General features: G+C 40.9%; 1 protein-coding gene across 1 annotated transcript in view; it reads left to right on the forward strand.

Moving 5' to 3' along the window:
• The first annotated feature begins 1,138 nt into the window (after nt 1-1,138).
• Nucleotides 1,139-17,500, forward strand: part of LOC137978437 (uncharacterized) — a 25,073-nt gene continuing 8,711 nt past the window's right edge. The window contains exons 1-10 of the mRNA XM_068825365.1: nt 1,139-1,266; nt 1,593-1,706; nt 2,564-2,781; nt 3,677-3,702; nt 6,197-6,961; nt 11,164-11,327; nt 13,522-13,585; nt 14,370-14,498; nt 16,783-16,853; nt 17,097-17,500. The exon at nt 17,097-17,500 is cut by the window's right edge and continues 314 nt beyond it. Of these exons, the coding sequence (XP_068681466.1) occupies nt 1,689-1,706; nt 2,564-2,781; nt 3,677-3,702; nt 6,197-6,961; nt 11,164-11,327; nt 13,522-13,585; nt 14,370-14,498; nt 16,783-16,853; nt 17,097-17,500 (1,859 nt within the window). The 5' untranslated portion in view covers nt 1,139-1,266; nt 1,593-1,688. The remainder of the gene's footprint in view (nt 1,267-1,592; nt 1,707-2,563; nt 2,782-3,676; nt 3,703-6,196; nt 6,962-11,163; nt 11,328-13,521; nt 13,586-14,369; nt 14,499-16,782; nt 16,854-17,096) is intronic.

The following is a 17,500-nucleotide window of genomic DNA, read 5'->3' on the forward strand; positions in this document are numbered from 1 at the left end:
ATGCTTTGTATTTTAAAGCTTTTTACAAATATTGTTCATGAATTATCTTTGAAAAATGCGTGGTTACCCCCAATTTTCTTTTTGGATTTCAAGAACACTTGTTAAGATCTACATTTCCTGCATAGTCATAAACCGGGGCAAAAATATCTTTAATTAGTAGGCACCGTCCTTAAAGAGTGCAACTCAAGGTACCTGCTTGAAGAGCAAAGCTGAAATGTGGTTGACTAATAGTATGGTGAGTTTACATAAGGTGAAACAGGTGAGAATCGTGTGATGTTGTAGAAAATTACTGGAAGCTTTGGCAACCGCTTTAGCATTGTAAAAGTGAAAGTTCTTTGACCTAAACAATGAGCTTTTGACTACTGGACAAGCCTTGATTGCAAGGGTGAGGAGAGTAGAGTACACTAGGGACAAGTGAGGAAAAAAAATAGTACTCCCTTAGGGCTCATTAACCCCAGTTAAGAGCTTAAACTTATAAGTAATTGTGAAGAAGAGCTCCCCGAAAAACCTATCAGCCAACTGATGGTCGACTGTTGGTCGACAGATTACCGACAGGTTACCAACAGGCCGCTGACAGCTAACCGACAGCAAACCAACAGGCTACCAACAGTTTCCCAAAGAAGAAAATTTGTTTTGAAAACACGTAGTAAACATGACCCAGAAACGATAATCCCGATAACCATCACCTACGTACCGATCAATGGTAAAAGGATTTCTTTCCAAGATGTTTATAGAAAGCTTATGGAATGCATAGCAGATCTATCATTTGCAAATTTTGTGACCAACAGGACAATCAATGTAATAAGGTTTGAAGGTGATTTAATCCAAACCTAGGCAATCCAAGGGGAAAGCTATTTTGGAAGCTCATCACTGGTGTCGCTGAACTTTACAGACGGCCAACAGGTTTTTCAGGGAGCTCTTCTTCACAATTACCAATTTATTAGTGCCTCAGCACTAAAATTTAATACACTTGACATTTAAATAAAGTTAAAGTTTAAGTCTGAAATTTTATGTCTAGTTTATAGCCCTCATTCTGGATTGGAACAACTCAGAAGATGTCCAAGTTAGTCAGACACACATATAGAGTTTCCAATTTAAGCCGAACAGTTTATTTTATCTTAACTGTCCAAAAACTTCAATACGTTTCGTGTGGAACTCTGTTCCCAGCCAAAGCAATGGCCTATCTTTGATGATGAAAGACAGCTGCACAATGGAGACAGAACTCATTCTTTGGAGTCATTTTGGGGGTCTAAAGAAAGCCTGCAGGTTTATGGAAAACAAACTTAATGGAAACTCATAGAATACATAAATAAGAAATTTATTTTAAATTGTTATATAATAAAGAGGATGGAGTGAGCTCATCCAATGGTTGTTTGGTCTTTTGTTTTTATGATTTTCCTGATCATTTACTGTAATAATGGATAGTTCTTCAGAGTGACATCATATACTTTTAATTTACTGACAAATTGCAAAAAGGAAGAGAACTTAGGTCCTAACATTCTATCTTAATTATGACCTATTTCAAGACCTGCTGTTTTATAGCACAAGATTATTTTTTCTTAATTCTTTGTGTCTTGTTGTTGTAATTTCAGGGCCCTGTAAATGAGAGGAAACTTTCCATCCAGTCATCTGCTCACCAATCCAATTCAGATGAAGATGAACGTCATGCAGTATTACTTGATCAGGGCATGCTCAGCATGTACCAGGTAAGTGTCAATTAATGGAAAAGGATCCATGGTTGAGAGTCATTAGGGAACTTACATTGTAAGCAGCACTTGGCATTAGGCAACGACAGTACCAATGAAAGTGCCAATATTATTATTATTATTATTATTATTATTATTATTATTATTATTATTATTATTGTACAGTATGACACCTCAAACAGCCTAGAAAGCCCCCAGTTGACGAGTAAGATTCTCTAAGTCTCACTCCAAGGGGTCAATGGGTTAATGCAGGGTTGTGTCGAAATGAGAGACTGTGTGCTAATAATGTTTCATTCTTAACGATTCAAGATAGAGAGTTCCAGAGGCCACAAAAAAGTGGCTTGGCACCTTTTTTTTTTTCCTTTGGACAGTATAACAATAATAATAATAATAATAATAATAATAATAATAATAATCTTTATTCAATCGATAAAATACATGTACATACATGTATCGAAAGTTTCAGAAGTCATAAAAAACAGAGTAATTTAAAAATTAGAATTATAGTAATTCATATTCTTAAATTGTAATAATAAGCATTGCCTATTTAAAAAACAGTTTTTGAAACTCAGTTTTAACTATTGATGCCAGTGACAGTCAATAATTCTAAAAAAAATGTTTGATGAGTGACTTGTTGGCAAAAAAAGATGGCGTGGCATCTATTGATTTATCCTTTTATTTCTGGATTTCTGGACAAATGCTGTCATTCGTCGTATACATGTTATAAAAATAATTATTGTTTGATGAATAACATTGTTTTGTCAAAAAGCTAGTCAGTTAGATCTGAGCCGAGAATATTTAGAATAAATAACTTACAATAACATTTTATTAATATTCTTTCTTTGCCTTTTCCACAGGGTGTACCTCATTCACCACCAAACCCATCTCAATTCCACCCCTACCCTCACTATCCCTATGTGGCACCAATGTATCACCACCATCCCCCTGTGATGTGTCATTGTCCATCTTGCACTGGACACAGGTCTCCTGTCCACTCCCCCCATGGGGTACCTCATCACCTAAGGCCCCATGCTGGCTGGCCAGGTCATGCATCACCAACAACGTTTCAAGTCAGGTCAGTTGCACTGTGTTTTACTTTACCTACTGGAATTAGCCTCTTCCCCCCCTGAATAAAATGCTTGACGAATAAAACTACTGAAGGCACAAGGTTGACACACATACCAACACCAAGTCTGCCATCTGACCAGTAACGTATTTATGCGCACAGCCTTATCACCCAGGCATTGGCAGCCTTGGACAACTGTCTTTGCTTTGTTAGACCTCATCAACATAGCATAGCCGTTGGACTCCCAATGGCCAAATTGGACCGAATTTGTCAAAAACAAATTTTTACACCCTCTTTTCCTTAGGGCAGTGGTGTAATTCAATAACACAATGAACTTTTAGAAGTGGGGCAGTTCACATATGTTGAGCATGTATTCTTACCAGAGATTCTTTGCCCATGGATGTTGGTTTACCTGTGGCTCAACGCCACGACCTCTCCTATGGTCTACCCATTCAGCCACAGCTTAAATAGGGTTCTTTTTTTGACAACCTGGGTGGGACGGAAGTCTGAACCCGCCCTTTTGGTTTTAAAGGGTCATTACCGCCATGCCCTGACAGGTATGGTATCTTAAAAGCATGCTGAGCTTCCTCTGCATCACACAGATTTTCTTTGTACATAAGATTGTTTTCTACCAAAAAAGATTGGTTTGATAGTTGTTAGTTGTGCCATACTATTAATAAGAATAAACAAGGCTGATACAGCTGGATGCCACTGGTTGGGTAACATGGCTATGCACATGTATAAGGTGCAAGCCGTACCACAAGATTTGTATTTGAGTGTGTACATTTTGGTTTCATGTTGATGCTTGCTCTTGTATGGAAGTCCAGTTTCCTATCAACTAAGCTTAACACTCTGCGTTGTTCACGTGACAAATAATGACTGAGTTCTCTTTCATTTTTTTAAGACCAAGATTGCAGAGACCTTTATCAGGTATGTTGCAACAATGATTATGATGCCTTTTCCTGGAATTTCCTTGCATGCTGCTAAATGTGGCCTTGGACAAAACGGGGCCTACTGTAATCGGTGAAATTTGTTTTGGTTTCCCCTCCAATGTGTTTTGTACCGGCGGGTCTAAAACACAGGTCAGTGTACATGTCACTGTGCTACAGAGAAATAAACGACGCCAAAACTGTCTCCTAGCCCTTATCGCTCGACAAAAATGTTGTTTCAGGTCTAAGGGAAACGTTTGGCTTAGTTGTTTATCACTGGAACAGAGGCTGCTAGTCTTGACCTTTGTAATTTGACCTGTGTATTAGACCCGCCTGCTTTGTACTTAATTAATGCGTTTGGTTGCAATGTGCGGTTGTAATTATTAAGCCGTTTGCAAAAGGAAACCTCCTTCCCAACATGAAAATAGACTTACTGAGATGGGAATTAGTGGTTACAATCAGTTTCTTTGAATTTTTTTTCCAAGAAAACGTTTGTTTTCGAAACAAAGGAATTTGAGAATCACTAATTGTTGTTTTTTTTAAATTCCCCGGGCGCCTATTATAACACAAACAACCTCGTTCCCAGGGTCCTCACATTTCCTCCCTCGAGAAAGTACCCGAGTTTCGGCTGGTCATGTGCCTGTGAGTACAAATGAAGTGCGCACGGAGTGTTGGTTCTCGACCTCATTTTGTCAACAGTATTCAGTTCTATCTAGGGGAGGGGGGAAGCACATTGTTTTTCTTTTCCAAATGGCTCCCACGTTCTTAATTAACGTAGACTTCGAGGTTCAGGTGCTGCAAACGTAATTTTAAAAGTAAAACAAGTAATTTGGCTGAGAGCGTTGTATTCAAGGAAAAATGTTTTGGCAGTACATCCAACAGGATAAGGAAGAGAATTACTTTGTTTGAGATTAATAGACATTCCTGCGCCACTCGGTGTTTAATTTCTACTCCCTGCTGAGCTCATTTTTTTTTCTGGAATCTGACCTGTGACCAGCCGCAACCAGGGTACTTTCTCGAGGTAGGAAGAGAGAGGACCCTGGGAACGAGATTTTAACATTAAACCCCATTGTGTCAACTGTATTGCGTCACAATTATTCAAGATGGCGACGCCCGGGAAATTTTAAGGGCAAATCGTTTTTGTTTCCTCATACAAACACTTTTTGCAAAAATATTAAACAAATTTGATTTCAAATACATGTTATTTCCTCCGGTTTAACTTCTTATTGTGTAGTAGTTGCGGTTCTCTTTAAAAGTTAAATTTCCAATTCTGGACATTTATGGAAGGCGCGGTAATTTGATTTGATTTTCTTTGCCGTCTCTCGTATCTTTAATTATTAATTTTCGATCTTGGATATTGCGTTCCTAGGTTTTTGATCGGTTCACTGAATTTCAATTATCAGCTCTAATAATTTTCGGGCGATTTTATTGGCAAATTTACGTCACGTGGTGCAAACTCACAGGACAGTTATCACGCAATATTTACCCTGCGAAATGCGTTGGGGATCATTTCCGTTGAAAACAAACAAAAGCAGCGGAAAAAGGTAGCAGAAGAGTTTTCATTTTACGTGGAAAAAAAACAAATTCCAGAAACTCGTTTTCTGCAGTCTATTGATTGTGGCATTAAAAAGCTGGTCGCACATGCTGTTCCGGAAAGTACAAGAAAGACAACAAAATATGCTGTCAACGTCTTTGAAGGTGAAGAACGTTTTGAACGGCCTTTAGAGATTTAATCCTTCGCAGACTTAAACTGAGTCATTTTATAGAGTAGAGAAATAAATACACTGTGTTTACTAACTATAAAGTAAACCAACTGTTCGAAGGAGAGAAAAATTCTAGTTGCCCTTGAAAACACTGTCATCCAGACTTTCTTTTTCAGGAAGCAAAAAAAGCACCTTCTGGAGACCGACACGCTTTCGTTCTAATCAAATTTTGAACATTGCTTCGAAAAAACACGAAGCATCGCCGTCAGATCAACACTTTCTTTTGCGAGCGGTTTTTTTGCGCGATATGAAAATTAATGAGTGGGTTAGAAAATAAATAAACCCCTTTGTAGCTTGCTGGTATGCTGGCTGATAATGTCCTTGGCTGAGAGATTTCCTCAAAATTTCATATTTGCTGTCGAAGCTTCGCTTCTCGGCCAACTTTTCATTTTTCGGACAATCTCTTAGCCGCGGACATTATCATCCGACATACCGGCCGCAAGAAGGGGTCTATTTACTAAATATACCGTATGACCTAGCATGGAAACTGGTTGGCTTTAACTTCCAAGTGTCCAAGCGTTCCGAATTGAATGAAATTCAAAACAATCATTCCATTCGCGCGTGTTGGATGAGACTGGTTACAGTCGCCATTCGCCAACTCGACGCTACGCGCCTCGTTGGCTATTTACCATCTCACATCCAACGCGCTTGTGGAATAACTGTCAAATGACTTGTGCTAGGTAATAGAAGCTCGAGACTTGAGTAAAAGGTGATAAATATTTATTTTAACAGTGTCTTCGGGCGAAAAGTTGAAAATGATGGTAAAAGGAAGTCCTTTGTACGGTCAGCCTCCATGGTGGGGTTGGGGGTCATCTGATGACGAAATCTACAACTACCCCAATACAGCAACTATTCCGACGGAAGGCGATAGTCAAACGGTGCCCGGACAACAAGCGCTTGCCGTGAGAAGAAAAAAGATGACAAAGAAAGATGCACTTGAAATGGCACAAAGAAGGCATAGTGTCGGAGCAGTGTCTGTGTTGTCGGAGTCCAAGGCCAGTATTATCACCACGAGGACTTCTAAGACCACGTATCATCCCGAACAAGATAGGACATTGAAACAGCCTGCGGAGTTTGGAAATTATCAGAAAAAGGCTTCACTGGCCAGTCCTGAATATAGCGATCAGCTATCACCGGTGTTTGAGAACTCGACTAGTAGAGACTGGGAAATGCCAAAGGCTCGAAGTGAAAAGTCGGAATGGAGTCCGGGTCACGCGGAATGCGATTCATCGCTGGAAAATTCCCCGGATGATTCTAGTGAAGGAAGTTCGCGACCATCATCCTATGAGATTCCATTTATTCCTGAATATGGTGAAATTCCTGAGCGACCAGTGAGTCAGAAAAGCGAGAAAGGGATTTTAAAGACGAATCAAGATGATGTTCATAGTTCAGCTCTGGATAAGCAAGACAGAGCATCAAGAAAGAAGTTGATCAGTAAAGTGAAGAAAAGGACAGGTACTCCAGACGCAATGGCAAAGAGTGCTGGCAGAAACTCAGGTGAGAAAATGCCTAAGGGTATTAAAGAAAAACAAATATTTATACATGTTGATGTAAGAACCACCCACGGAAAGGATCGTTTTAAGTGAACGAGATAGCCGGGCTGGAAAACCCAATCGGAAAGAGTCGGGACTTTCTCGGGTTTTTCCGTCGGGATCGTTGTGTACGGCTACACGAACATAAGCTCTCTTGACCACTAAGAACAAGCTCATTCTGTTGTCGAAACAGAATTAAACGGAATTAAACCCAAAGCATACATTTGCATGCGAATACAGCCCTCTAACCACTGGTTCAAACCGCCTCTTGCTTCGATCAGGATAACCAGAAATCTATGACAATTCTTTCCGTCAAATTCTCGCATAATCAGAGATGTACCTACTTGGTCTTTTCGTGAAACGGCAAACGCGGCTAAAACCGCGAAAATGATTCTCGTAGTCTTCCTTTTTTCTCTCCTTTGAGGTCACCGAGGATCGAACTGCGGGCCTCATGCTCTGAAAGCCGCGTACAAACCAGCTGAGCTAGGCCTGCTCCTCCTAGCTGGTCTTTCTTAGCGTCAACGTTTTCCATGGACTACCTTCTCAGATATAACCGCTTCAAGTTTTATAATTTTGCTTTCAATCCCAAAAAAATGTGACAAAGATCGTCGGAGTAACTTACAACCTACCCAACAATGATGGATTTTAATTGCGAAGGATTCAAGTTTTGTCGACCAAACCGCCACGGACTTGGTTGAACTTTGAATTGAATATCCAATCGACATGTGCTCGTGTCCTTCACAGAGACTTATATTTTGTCGTTTTTAAAACGCCTTTGTTGAGTAGCAGACACCGAAAAAATGTTCCAGTGTAAAACGCTCTTGTGGACCCATTGTGTTTGCTTAAAGCTTCATCCACATGCGCAAATTTTTGTGCAGTAATTTTTGCGTGACCGATAAATATATGCAAAGTGGAATGAAGCTTATTCCACTTTTCTAAGAAGTCTTCAGAAAGGTAGTTTCAAAATACATTTGTTATCCAAGTTGCTTTTTACGTCGTTTCTCTTTAAAAGCTTTCTGCTCAAAGAGTTGATTGACGATGTTTTGAAAGCCAAATAGAGCCCTTACAGGTGCCCGGCCATTCCATGCATAACTGTGCATGCATAACAAACACCAGCGTTCTTGGTGAGATGAACAACCTCTGTCAGGTGGTTGTCGCATTCTAAGTGCGGTAGAATACGAACGAAATATGGTCACAGGCAATGACGAGTCTATCGATGGATTGAACAAGAGACATTGATTTTAATGTTTAACTCTTCACTCGTCGTATAAGATAATGCATCATATGTTACTTGTGTAAGAAGGGCGTTTAAAGAACAGCGGTGTTGCGGGCAAACCGCAGATAAAAACATATTGGTTCATTTATAAAGTTTCGACGCCTACCCCAAAGGTTTTTTATTTTTACACAATTCGATAAAAGCTCGCTTATCGGTGGAAACTACGTTCACTCTTCATTTTTAAAAATATCTTAAAAGCTCAGTTTTGCGCAAACTTCCTTAACGGATAGCTGAGCGAACTTTTGTTTAAAATACATAGTCAAGTTTACATGTGCTAAGTGGGAGTTAATTAAGACTTTTCCTTGCGGGTGTGCTGCAGATTAAGAATGTATTGCAACACGCAAAAAATATAGAGTTCGTCGAGTAACACGGGGACCAAACCTTGTAGGAGAAACGGTTGTCCGCTGAAGGTAAAGAGACTGTGTGTATAGCATTTTCGAGCTTGGCTGTTTAATGTTAGCTGTGTTCTTTGGAAAGAAGTTAGCTCAAAGCAAGGAGAATGGGAGAAAATAATCGATTTAATAAGCCAAGAAAACATTGGCTCTGCCTGTACGCTTTCCACGTGTGTCTTACATTTTCGGACAACTGATTCTTGGCGTTTTCTCCAAAACAACGGGAATCTGTAGCAACGCCGACGGGTACAGCAACCACATCGCCACAGAAAAATAATGTTATTGGTTAAGAGAGAAAAAAATGATCGTGCTTCACGTACGGCACACCGTGTTCTTAGCACGTTAATGCAGTGCTCGGCAAAACAACGTAAAATGAGCGTGAGCATACAAGAGTGATTTGTTCAGTCATTCTCTTTCTTTACTTCAAACCACGGTTCTTTCAAATCCAGGTTTAGCATTGTTCGCGCCTATTGTACATGAACAAGATTGCATTTTGAAGCGGCGTTTTCGTCCCATAGCCGTCGTTGTTACTTAAACTTCCTTCGACAGCGACGTCGACAGAAACATCTCCTTGAGAAGTAACTTAGCACTATCGCTAGTCTTTGGCGCAAGTATTCTTCGCGTTCGCGTCGTTCAATGTGGGCGCGAAGTATCTTGAAAATAACTGAACTGGATACGAATAGTTTGAGAATGAAAAAAATTAATGAAAGGTTCAATTTTTTATGCTCACGTTGTTACAACTTGAAGCCTCAACGTTCGCGATTCCACGTCGTTGTTATACAAAGTACTGCAAACATATGGGCTAAAATGCGTGCCGCGCGAGTTTTTCCCCTTAACCAATGATGTTAAGGCCACGGCAAACGGTTTTAGCATATGCTTCAACATCCGTTCGCTTTTGTTGAACAGCGATGTTGAATGAGTTTAAAAGGGTTTAAACTTTTTTTCATCAACCATTCAACAATTCTTTTGTTATTGCGAATATTAATTAATGGTGAATGAAGTTGAAGCCGTTTGGCGTTTGCCCCTTCTTTCAGTATTGTTGGGTATGCGCGTGCGCATTAATCGGTCACTCAATGACGAATCCGTGTCCGTATCCATAGTAATAACTGCGGCTGCAGCATGGGACTGAATAAAAGCGTCACGTGAAGCTTGTTGAATCAAATGCTGATTTCCACCCATGTCATCACAGAATTAAGATAATCAGCTAGGCAACCTAAAACACGTGCTTGCAGAAATAAAATGCAGGTAGATATACGCCCAATATTGACATCCAACGTGAAGTGTCCCGTTAAGTCTAAGCATTTCCTACCTGTTTCCAACAATAGAGAGCTTTAGATTCTAGGACGAGAACGACTACGAGTACGAAATTTTTTAATAGAACAACAATGAGCGTGCGCAAACCAGCTCCATTTTGGCGGGAAAAACGTGATACCGTCATTTTACTTCGAGGTTTTGCAAAAATGTCGTCGTGTCAAAACAAGTCAACAACACGGTAGCAGTTTTGGAATTCTTTGATCAGGAAAAGGTTCATTTACCAGAAATAAGAAAAAGTGAGCAACCTATGCTGTTAACAAAGAGTAAGATTAAGCGTACGGGTTATAAATTTTCTTAGTATTTTCGCTAAAAACGGGCAGTCAAATCTCGTACTCGTGCTCGTTCTCAACCTTGTCCTGGAATGTAAAGGTCTCTAATAAGGTGAGTACAGGTGTAGGAGTTTTGGCTGTGAGGGTAAATGCAGCTGTCTGTCTTTACTTGAGGACTGGAGCCGAGTTAAGGGGACACATTGTCGTTAATTGTCTGTATTCCGAGACACAAGTGTGTTTGAAGTCAGGGAGAAGAGCAATGGGACACTTTGTGACGCTTATTAACTGCATTTCTGGCATATCCGACCCAGAAAGGATTGTCAATTTACTACTTGCACAATCCCATATTTACCCCCCAAAACTTTTGCATAACCATTGTTTGCAATTTCTCCTGGGACATGAAAATGTCCCAAGAGAAGTCAAAAACAATGCCTATGCAGATTTTTGGGGAGTAAAAGAGATGTTTTATGGGATTTGTGCAAGTACTGAATAGACCAGTTCGGGTAACTCAATGTTGTGCCCCATTCAAATCTCTCGGGGTTAAGATTCTTTGTGTGTTGAGTTTGCATGACAATGAAACATTCACATTTAAATGATATGGAAATACTGGAACAAAACGTTTTTTGTATTCCCAAAAAATTTGAATTGGGTACAACATATTGATTTAGCCGAACTGGTCTTTTTATTCAGTCCATAAACGTAAATGTAACTCGCGCTCCATCCCTTCTTCACGGTCTACGTCAGTTGGTGCTGACGCAGAAATATTAACATTTTCTTTCAAATCAATTGTGTGCCTTTTTTCCCGCCTCCACTGATCAGGATTTCTATGATTTTCAAACGGTGTTTGAGTGAATAAAATATCGTTTTGTCGTGTACTTGTTGCTTTTTTTGTTAACTAACAGTGGACTTGTTTCAGTCTCCAGGAAACATTCCAGTGACACAAGTGAATCTGAGTGTGAACCTTCATTGCACCCCTCAAGAAGATCGGGTGTGATCACTAAAGGTACTCCCTCCTCTAATAGGGTGTTTGGTCTAACTGAGGTCAGCCTGCCGCGAGGAAGGGATGGAGACAGAGGAGAGGTTAGCAACTGAAGTAAAGCTGTTTTAATTCAGTTATTAGGGGGGAGCTTAAGCGACATCGGCGGCGATGGCAACGAGAACGTTGGAGGCAGTGTGGCCGAGTGGTTAGGGCCCGTGCCTTGAGATCCTGAGATCCTGGGTTCAAGACCGCACTCTGACCACTCATTGGATTTGTTTCATGTAGTCCCTGGTTCAATTTCCTGGCGCACTTGTAAAAATAGCCAACTAGTTTGCCTCCCGCCAGTTGGGATTCTTAACACATTGTATATATTCAATGCTCAGAGATATTACCTACTAGCTACTCTGAAATCCGAGGGTAAACAAACTATTATTATTATTATTATTATTTAACGTCATCGCAAACTATAAATTCACGTTATTGTAATAACTTCGTGACTATTTCAACCTTTTTAATATGACAAGGGTGTGGTAGTTCCTCAAAACTAACGTTGCTCGGAACGGCGCTTAATTTAGGGGAGAAAATGAAAATTTATCCTCAAGTGTTGACGCTCTTCATAAAACCTCAAATTTGGGAGGTTAACTATCAATAGAGTTACTTCAGTAGAGTTATGACTTAGAGTTAACGACTTTCAAAATCCTGAATTCAAGATTTTGGACGCCAAAATCGTGAATTCAAGATTTTGGAAGTCCAAATCTTGAATTCCAAAATCTTGAATTCAGGATTTTGGCAGTCCAAAATAGTGAATTCAGGATTTTGAAAACTTAACTCTAACTCTACGACATAACTCTATGAAAATAACTCTAAGAATAGCTTTCCCCCAAATGTGGCTATTTCAAGTTGTTGTTTTGCTGACGACGGCAAAGAAAATGAAAAAAGTGAAAAACGCACGTACAGGGCGCGCAAAGCTATTGTTTTTGCCCACTTAATAGGGCCGTTTATACGAGAGAAAATAAGCCGCGGCTTACTCTGGCCGCGGCGTACATAATACGCGAAAGGAACTATTTATACCAGTATAAACTCCCAGGCCAGGATAAGCCGCGGCTTGAGAAAGCCGTGAACGTAGATTTTATACCATTTATGCGGGGTGTTCGCGTCTTATGTAAGCCGCGGCTTATTTTCTCTCGTATAAACGGCCCTAATATGCAAATTTGTGCGGTTCTCGTAGCCGTCGCCGTTGTCGTTACTCCTATTTTTTGAGCCTAAGCAACGACATTTTCGACGAGAACTAAGCTGCAAAAAAACAGTAGGTTTAAGGTCCAAAAAAAAAAACCATGTCTGGATGGTTCTTGACTGCAAGTGCGTATTACATTTTCCACATTTCTTCGCCATTCTCTTCCTAACAACTACGTCAAATGGCCACTCTTACTAGTTCAACTCAGTTAGGCCCATTTTAAACGTCGCATTTCACATGTGCCGAATCTAATGCAAATGAGAAAAATCTATTGTTTTCGCTCATTTGCATTAGATTCGGCACATGTAAATTGCAACGTTTAAAACGTGCCTTAGGGATAGTTTCTACACAATTTGCGTGCATGCATGTCGGACAACTTGCAGTGATCTTGAAATAATTTCCTTGTCTTTTTACTGTTGTCTTTACCGCTCCAGTTTCCCTTTCCCCGCTAGAAAAACCTCTACCACGGAACGATTCCTTTCCCTCTCTAGCCTGCATTATTGTTTCCACAGAAATGACTAGTTTATCACATATCACTTCTCACATCTTTAACGTATCACATCACTTCTCTGTGATTGGCCAAATGACCTGCCTGTCAGTCAAACGACATAGCGCGGGAAGGGGTTTTTCATTTTGGCCAATCACAGAGAGTTAACGTGTTTGAAACGACAGCGTACCCCCAACAGAAAAAGGAATCGTTTCTTTGCGGGGATTTTTCCCGTGGAGAAGGATACCTTTAAAAGACGAAAAACGAAAGTGACTTGATAAAAAAAAAACCCTCAGCCAGCAGGGTAGGCTAATAATTTTAGCTTTGTCGTCACTATTTATCAGTCAGTACAGGAGAAGCTCACCCTGCGATGGACTAGCATCTCATGCAGGCGAGAGTAGAAATACTCCTAGTCGCTTCATGCTACAGTAACCGGGGATAAGCACCGGCCTAATCGGCCACTACACTCGTAGCAGACTTTTTACGGGAGAAGATCGGTTTATTGTAGTAGTCTTGAACAGGATTGCAAGAGACAAATCTTTGTGAACATTTAATTTTGACATCTTTCTTTTAGAATCTTCCTCCGGCTCCACTGCCCAACTGGGTTCAGCAATGGGCCAACTCAGTCGATAATCGAGGTAAGACCAAGGTCCCTTCAATTTCTCACATTTGAACGAGACGTTAATACAAGATATAAAACAAAAACATGGTTCTCGCCCACGGTACCCATTGTTTCTGCGCACTTTCGTTTAAACTAGCAAGGTTGCCTTAGAAACTTTGACAAAAGGAATAAGACCACTAACAACACGTGGTCACCGGAAGCCTCACTGCCATGCGCAGGCCAGGTCGCTGATTAAACAACTGTCCAAGGGCTCACTCTTAAGAACTTTGAAACCGGTGCGAGCACGGCCATATGGGATTGTTTGAGGAGACGGTTAGTTCATGGTTATATTCATCCTCGACCACAGACGCGTGCAAACTGGAGAGAACCGGCAATGCTGATACACGGGCTTCATTTGCCACTTACAACGGCAATGCTGATTTGCAAAGCGATTTAATGTGATGGCATCCAATATCTCTCTCTTCATGGCAATTTTAGAGAGTTCCATTGGTAACACCCAAATATCAAAATTCATATGCTTTCAACTATTCTCCAGCATTTGCCCACAAGAAAGGAACTATTTCGTTAGTTGATCATTTCCTTCATTCTCATCGCCTGTATGTTTGATTGAGCGTTGATATTGTGGGGAGAAATTAGATTCTGGTCACTGTAAGGGGTTTTAGGTTTAGTAAAGAAATGTACCCTTCCTGTTGTCGCTCCGGCCCTTCTCACGCATGCTAGCAATCACAGTGACACTCGATACATGTATGTTTGCTCGTGCGTTGAACATATCACAAAAGCATCCTTTGTTTTCTCTTCAGACAATTCTTTAATTCATCAGCCCATTGAGGTGATTGGTTCTTCCAGTGCGACCGAGGATTCTGCTGTCAGCGATAGCTTAACATCATCTTCTAGTCACATTCCGGTGCCAGTTCAACCAGAGTCTTCAGGTAGGCTCGTCTTGTTTATATTCACAGACACCTCCTCGAGCGACTTCAGTTGCTTCTAAATTTCCATGAATAAAGTTTATTTCGCGGTTGTTTTGTCCAAGAAAAAAGAATGGTTTTCAATACTAAGGTTTGTCGAATTTTGAGGTTTAACTCGGCTCCCTCCCTGAACCGGCTATCATTTTGAAACTGCCGTAGAGCTTTGATATGATATTGACGTTGCCAGATCCGGTTTCGACAGCTGCGAACTTAACTGATAAAGTGCGAATTTTAACTTTCTCAGTGGTTCTGTTATGCAAAATTGTCGTCAGTTCTTTTGCCTCTAAAGGTTTGTTTTGTCTGGGGAAACGCATGTAGTTTACAAATATTAATGTATTGTTGAATTTCGCAGTTGTAAACCTTTGCCCTTCTGGAACCATTTTTACTTGTAAAGCTGAGCTTAACTATAGAATACTGGGCCTCGTTTCCTAGCATACTTGACAAAGTGGTTCGTCTGCTGTTCGCCGAATGCACATTTTTAGCATCTCGATGGCTCGTCAGTCAATAAACGAGCCACCGAGCCGTCAAGACACCAAAGTAAATATCGTTCTCATTCTTTGTCTTTTAATTCGATGGACGAGTCATCAAGCCGTATATGCGTTCTTTTGACTTTTCTCGTTATTTTATGTCTTTATTTCCACCTCTGAGCCACTATCGTACGACCGCCTTTAGTTTTGTATTACAAGTTTGTAATCATTGTTGTAGAGCTTTGGAAGGACTGAAGTTGTTAGTGGGTCACATTTGCTCCGAATTCATTAATATAGTATAAGACAAGTTCACGTCTGGTTTTGAATTACCGGGTAGTGTGTTGTAAATTTAACGGAGTTTCAGTGGGCGAAAGAAGTGGTTTGTCAGTGGTCGCCAATGGGCATAAAATTAGTTGAAATTTTGGAGAGTACTTCGGGGTTTTTTCCATTGTATCTTGTCTGAACAAACTAAACACCAAGGATAGCCGAATTAAGTGTGCATGAAAAATTTACTCTAGATTTTCTTTTTATTACTTCATTTGCGACGTGATGTGACCCAAGTTAAGTTTTTGTAGAGAACTTTGTATCCAACGAAAAAATTGTCAATGATCTTTCCAAATATCCACACCTTTCATTTAACGTGCTGAGCAACTTGGAATGGAAGCGAATTGATTATGGTGATTCCAAGTCGTATTTTAGACTCGAAGACGCACTATAAAGGGGGTGGCTTCACGCAGTGCTTTTGTTCGAATTCATGCATGCTTGACTGATTAATTATCCAAGATGGTGATCAACAAACAGAAACACAGAGACAGGAGCCCTAATGCATATTTCTAGCGCGAGAAAAAGGAACTGGGAATTTAAAAAAAAGAGCGAAAGATAACGTTTTATGACATATTACGGACACATTGCCAGGGGCTTTTCTATTTTATAAATTATCACAAAGCTCAATTGCGTCCACCGTTGATTAATAGATCATTTGCATGTGCCTGAGGCACCAAGCCTTTTATGGAACGTTTTCACTCACGTGACCAGCAGCCATATTGGATTACCGCCATTCCTTTGTTTTGGAACACGAACATTGCCGCCGTGACGTCATGTGAGAACGCTCTATAGTGCGTCTTCGTGTTTAAGATGTTCTCTCGTGACTTGTTTTCCCAAGGCAGGCAAGCAAGAGCAACAAACGTACTTTTGAAGGTACTGGTGATCAAAACGCCACTGAGTTGGCGTTGATTGTTTGTGCTTACGCTTGTGCCGCTAGTAGAAAAAAGGAAGGCGTCGCCTTTGTTATTGCTCAAGGGCTAGTTTTTTCACTTCCATGATCAGCTGCTATGTATTTTTAACCGGAAAAAAAGAAACACGTTCTTTGCATAATAACGAGTTAATTCCCGCGAGATAAGTTCGGAAGATCAGGTGAAGTGGTTGGGGTTTACATGATACTGGGTGACTTTTGTCGTACCGGCGCGAGTTCACCCCGGTTCCATCTCCGATTCACACATGTATTTTATTTTAATCAACGCCAAGTGCGCCTTCCATGTAAACACGATACGACTTCAAGTCGTCATCTCGGTATGGAACTCGCTGCGGGACGTAGAGACCAAGTGCACTCGCAAATGGTTAAATGGTCTTGCGATACCTCCAGGGTGAATTTTGCTCGTCTCAGATACCCGAGATTTAGTTCTGGGCTTAAAGATTTGTTATTTGTTACTGTGTTTATGGTTGTTTTGGACTTTCGGGCTTGTTAGATTTTCTTCTGAACTTCAATTTTGCTTTATTTTCAGAAACCAAGTCCAAGCTCGTCAAGGCTGATACGTCTTCCAGACCGAGGACGGCTCCATCGAGAACCAATCCGGTGAGATAAAGTGCGCCAATAAAGATCACCTTTTGTCGCGAAAACGCGCAGCTCACGACTTGGGTTTCATCTGTTCCAGTTAATTTCCTTTTATGTCGCGTACGTTTACCAAGTTAGCACTTGCAGCAGAAAGAGGACTGAGCTGACGACAGCGGGAAGGGCGAAAACTTAAAAACTTTAAAAGTTGTCAGAATTGTCGTATCAGAGGCTACAAGCTTATGCTGATTATCCTTTATTTTGCAGTCGAGTGTCACGCGAAGCCAGAGTCTTTCACCTGCCTCGATGTCGTCCACTCCAAAGACCACCGCTTCCTCGCGAGTAGCGCGAAGCAAAACCATCTCTGTGGCCATGCACAGACGCTCGTATCCAATGGGATCTGGGAATGACGTGGAAAGAAAAACAACTGAGGTTACTCGCAGGAGGGGACTGGTGAGCAGTACATCTGATGATAGTGATGTTGAATCCAGTGACACATCAGGAACGAGGCAAACGAAGGACGCGCGAGGGAAAAACGATGAATCTGAACGGAGAGGGGTTCAGTTGATCCCAGAGAAAGAAGGAAAGCGGCCTCTCACAGTTCCCCGTCCTAATAAGACGGCCATACTGCGAGCGCACAACAGCAGAGAAGCCGTTAAGAACAGCGGTGT

The sequence above is a fragment of the Montipora foliosa genome, chromosome 12 (assembly GCF_036669935.1).
Source record: "Montipora foliosa isolate CH-2021 chromosome 12, ASM3666993v2, whole genome shotgun sequence".
NCBI lineage: Eukaryota > Metazoa > Cnidaria > Anthozoa > Scleractinia > Acroporidae > Montipora > Montipora foliosa.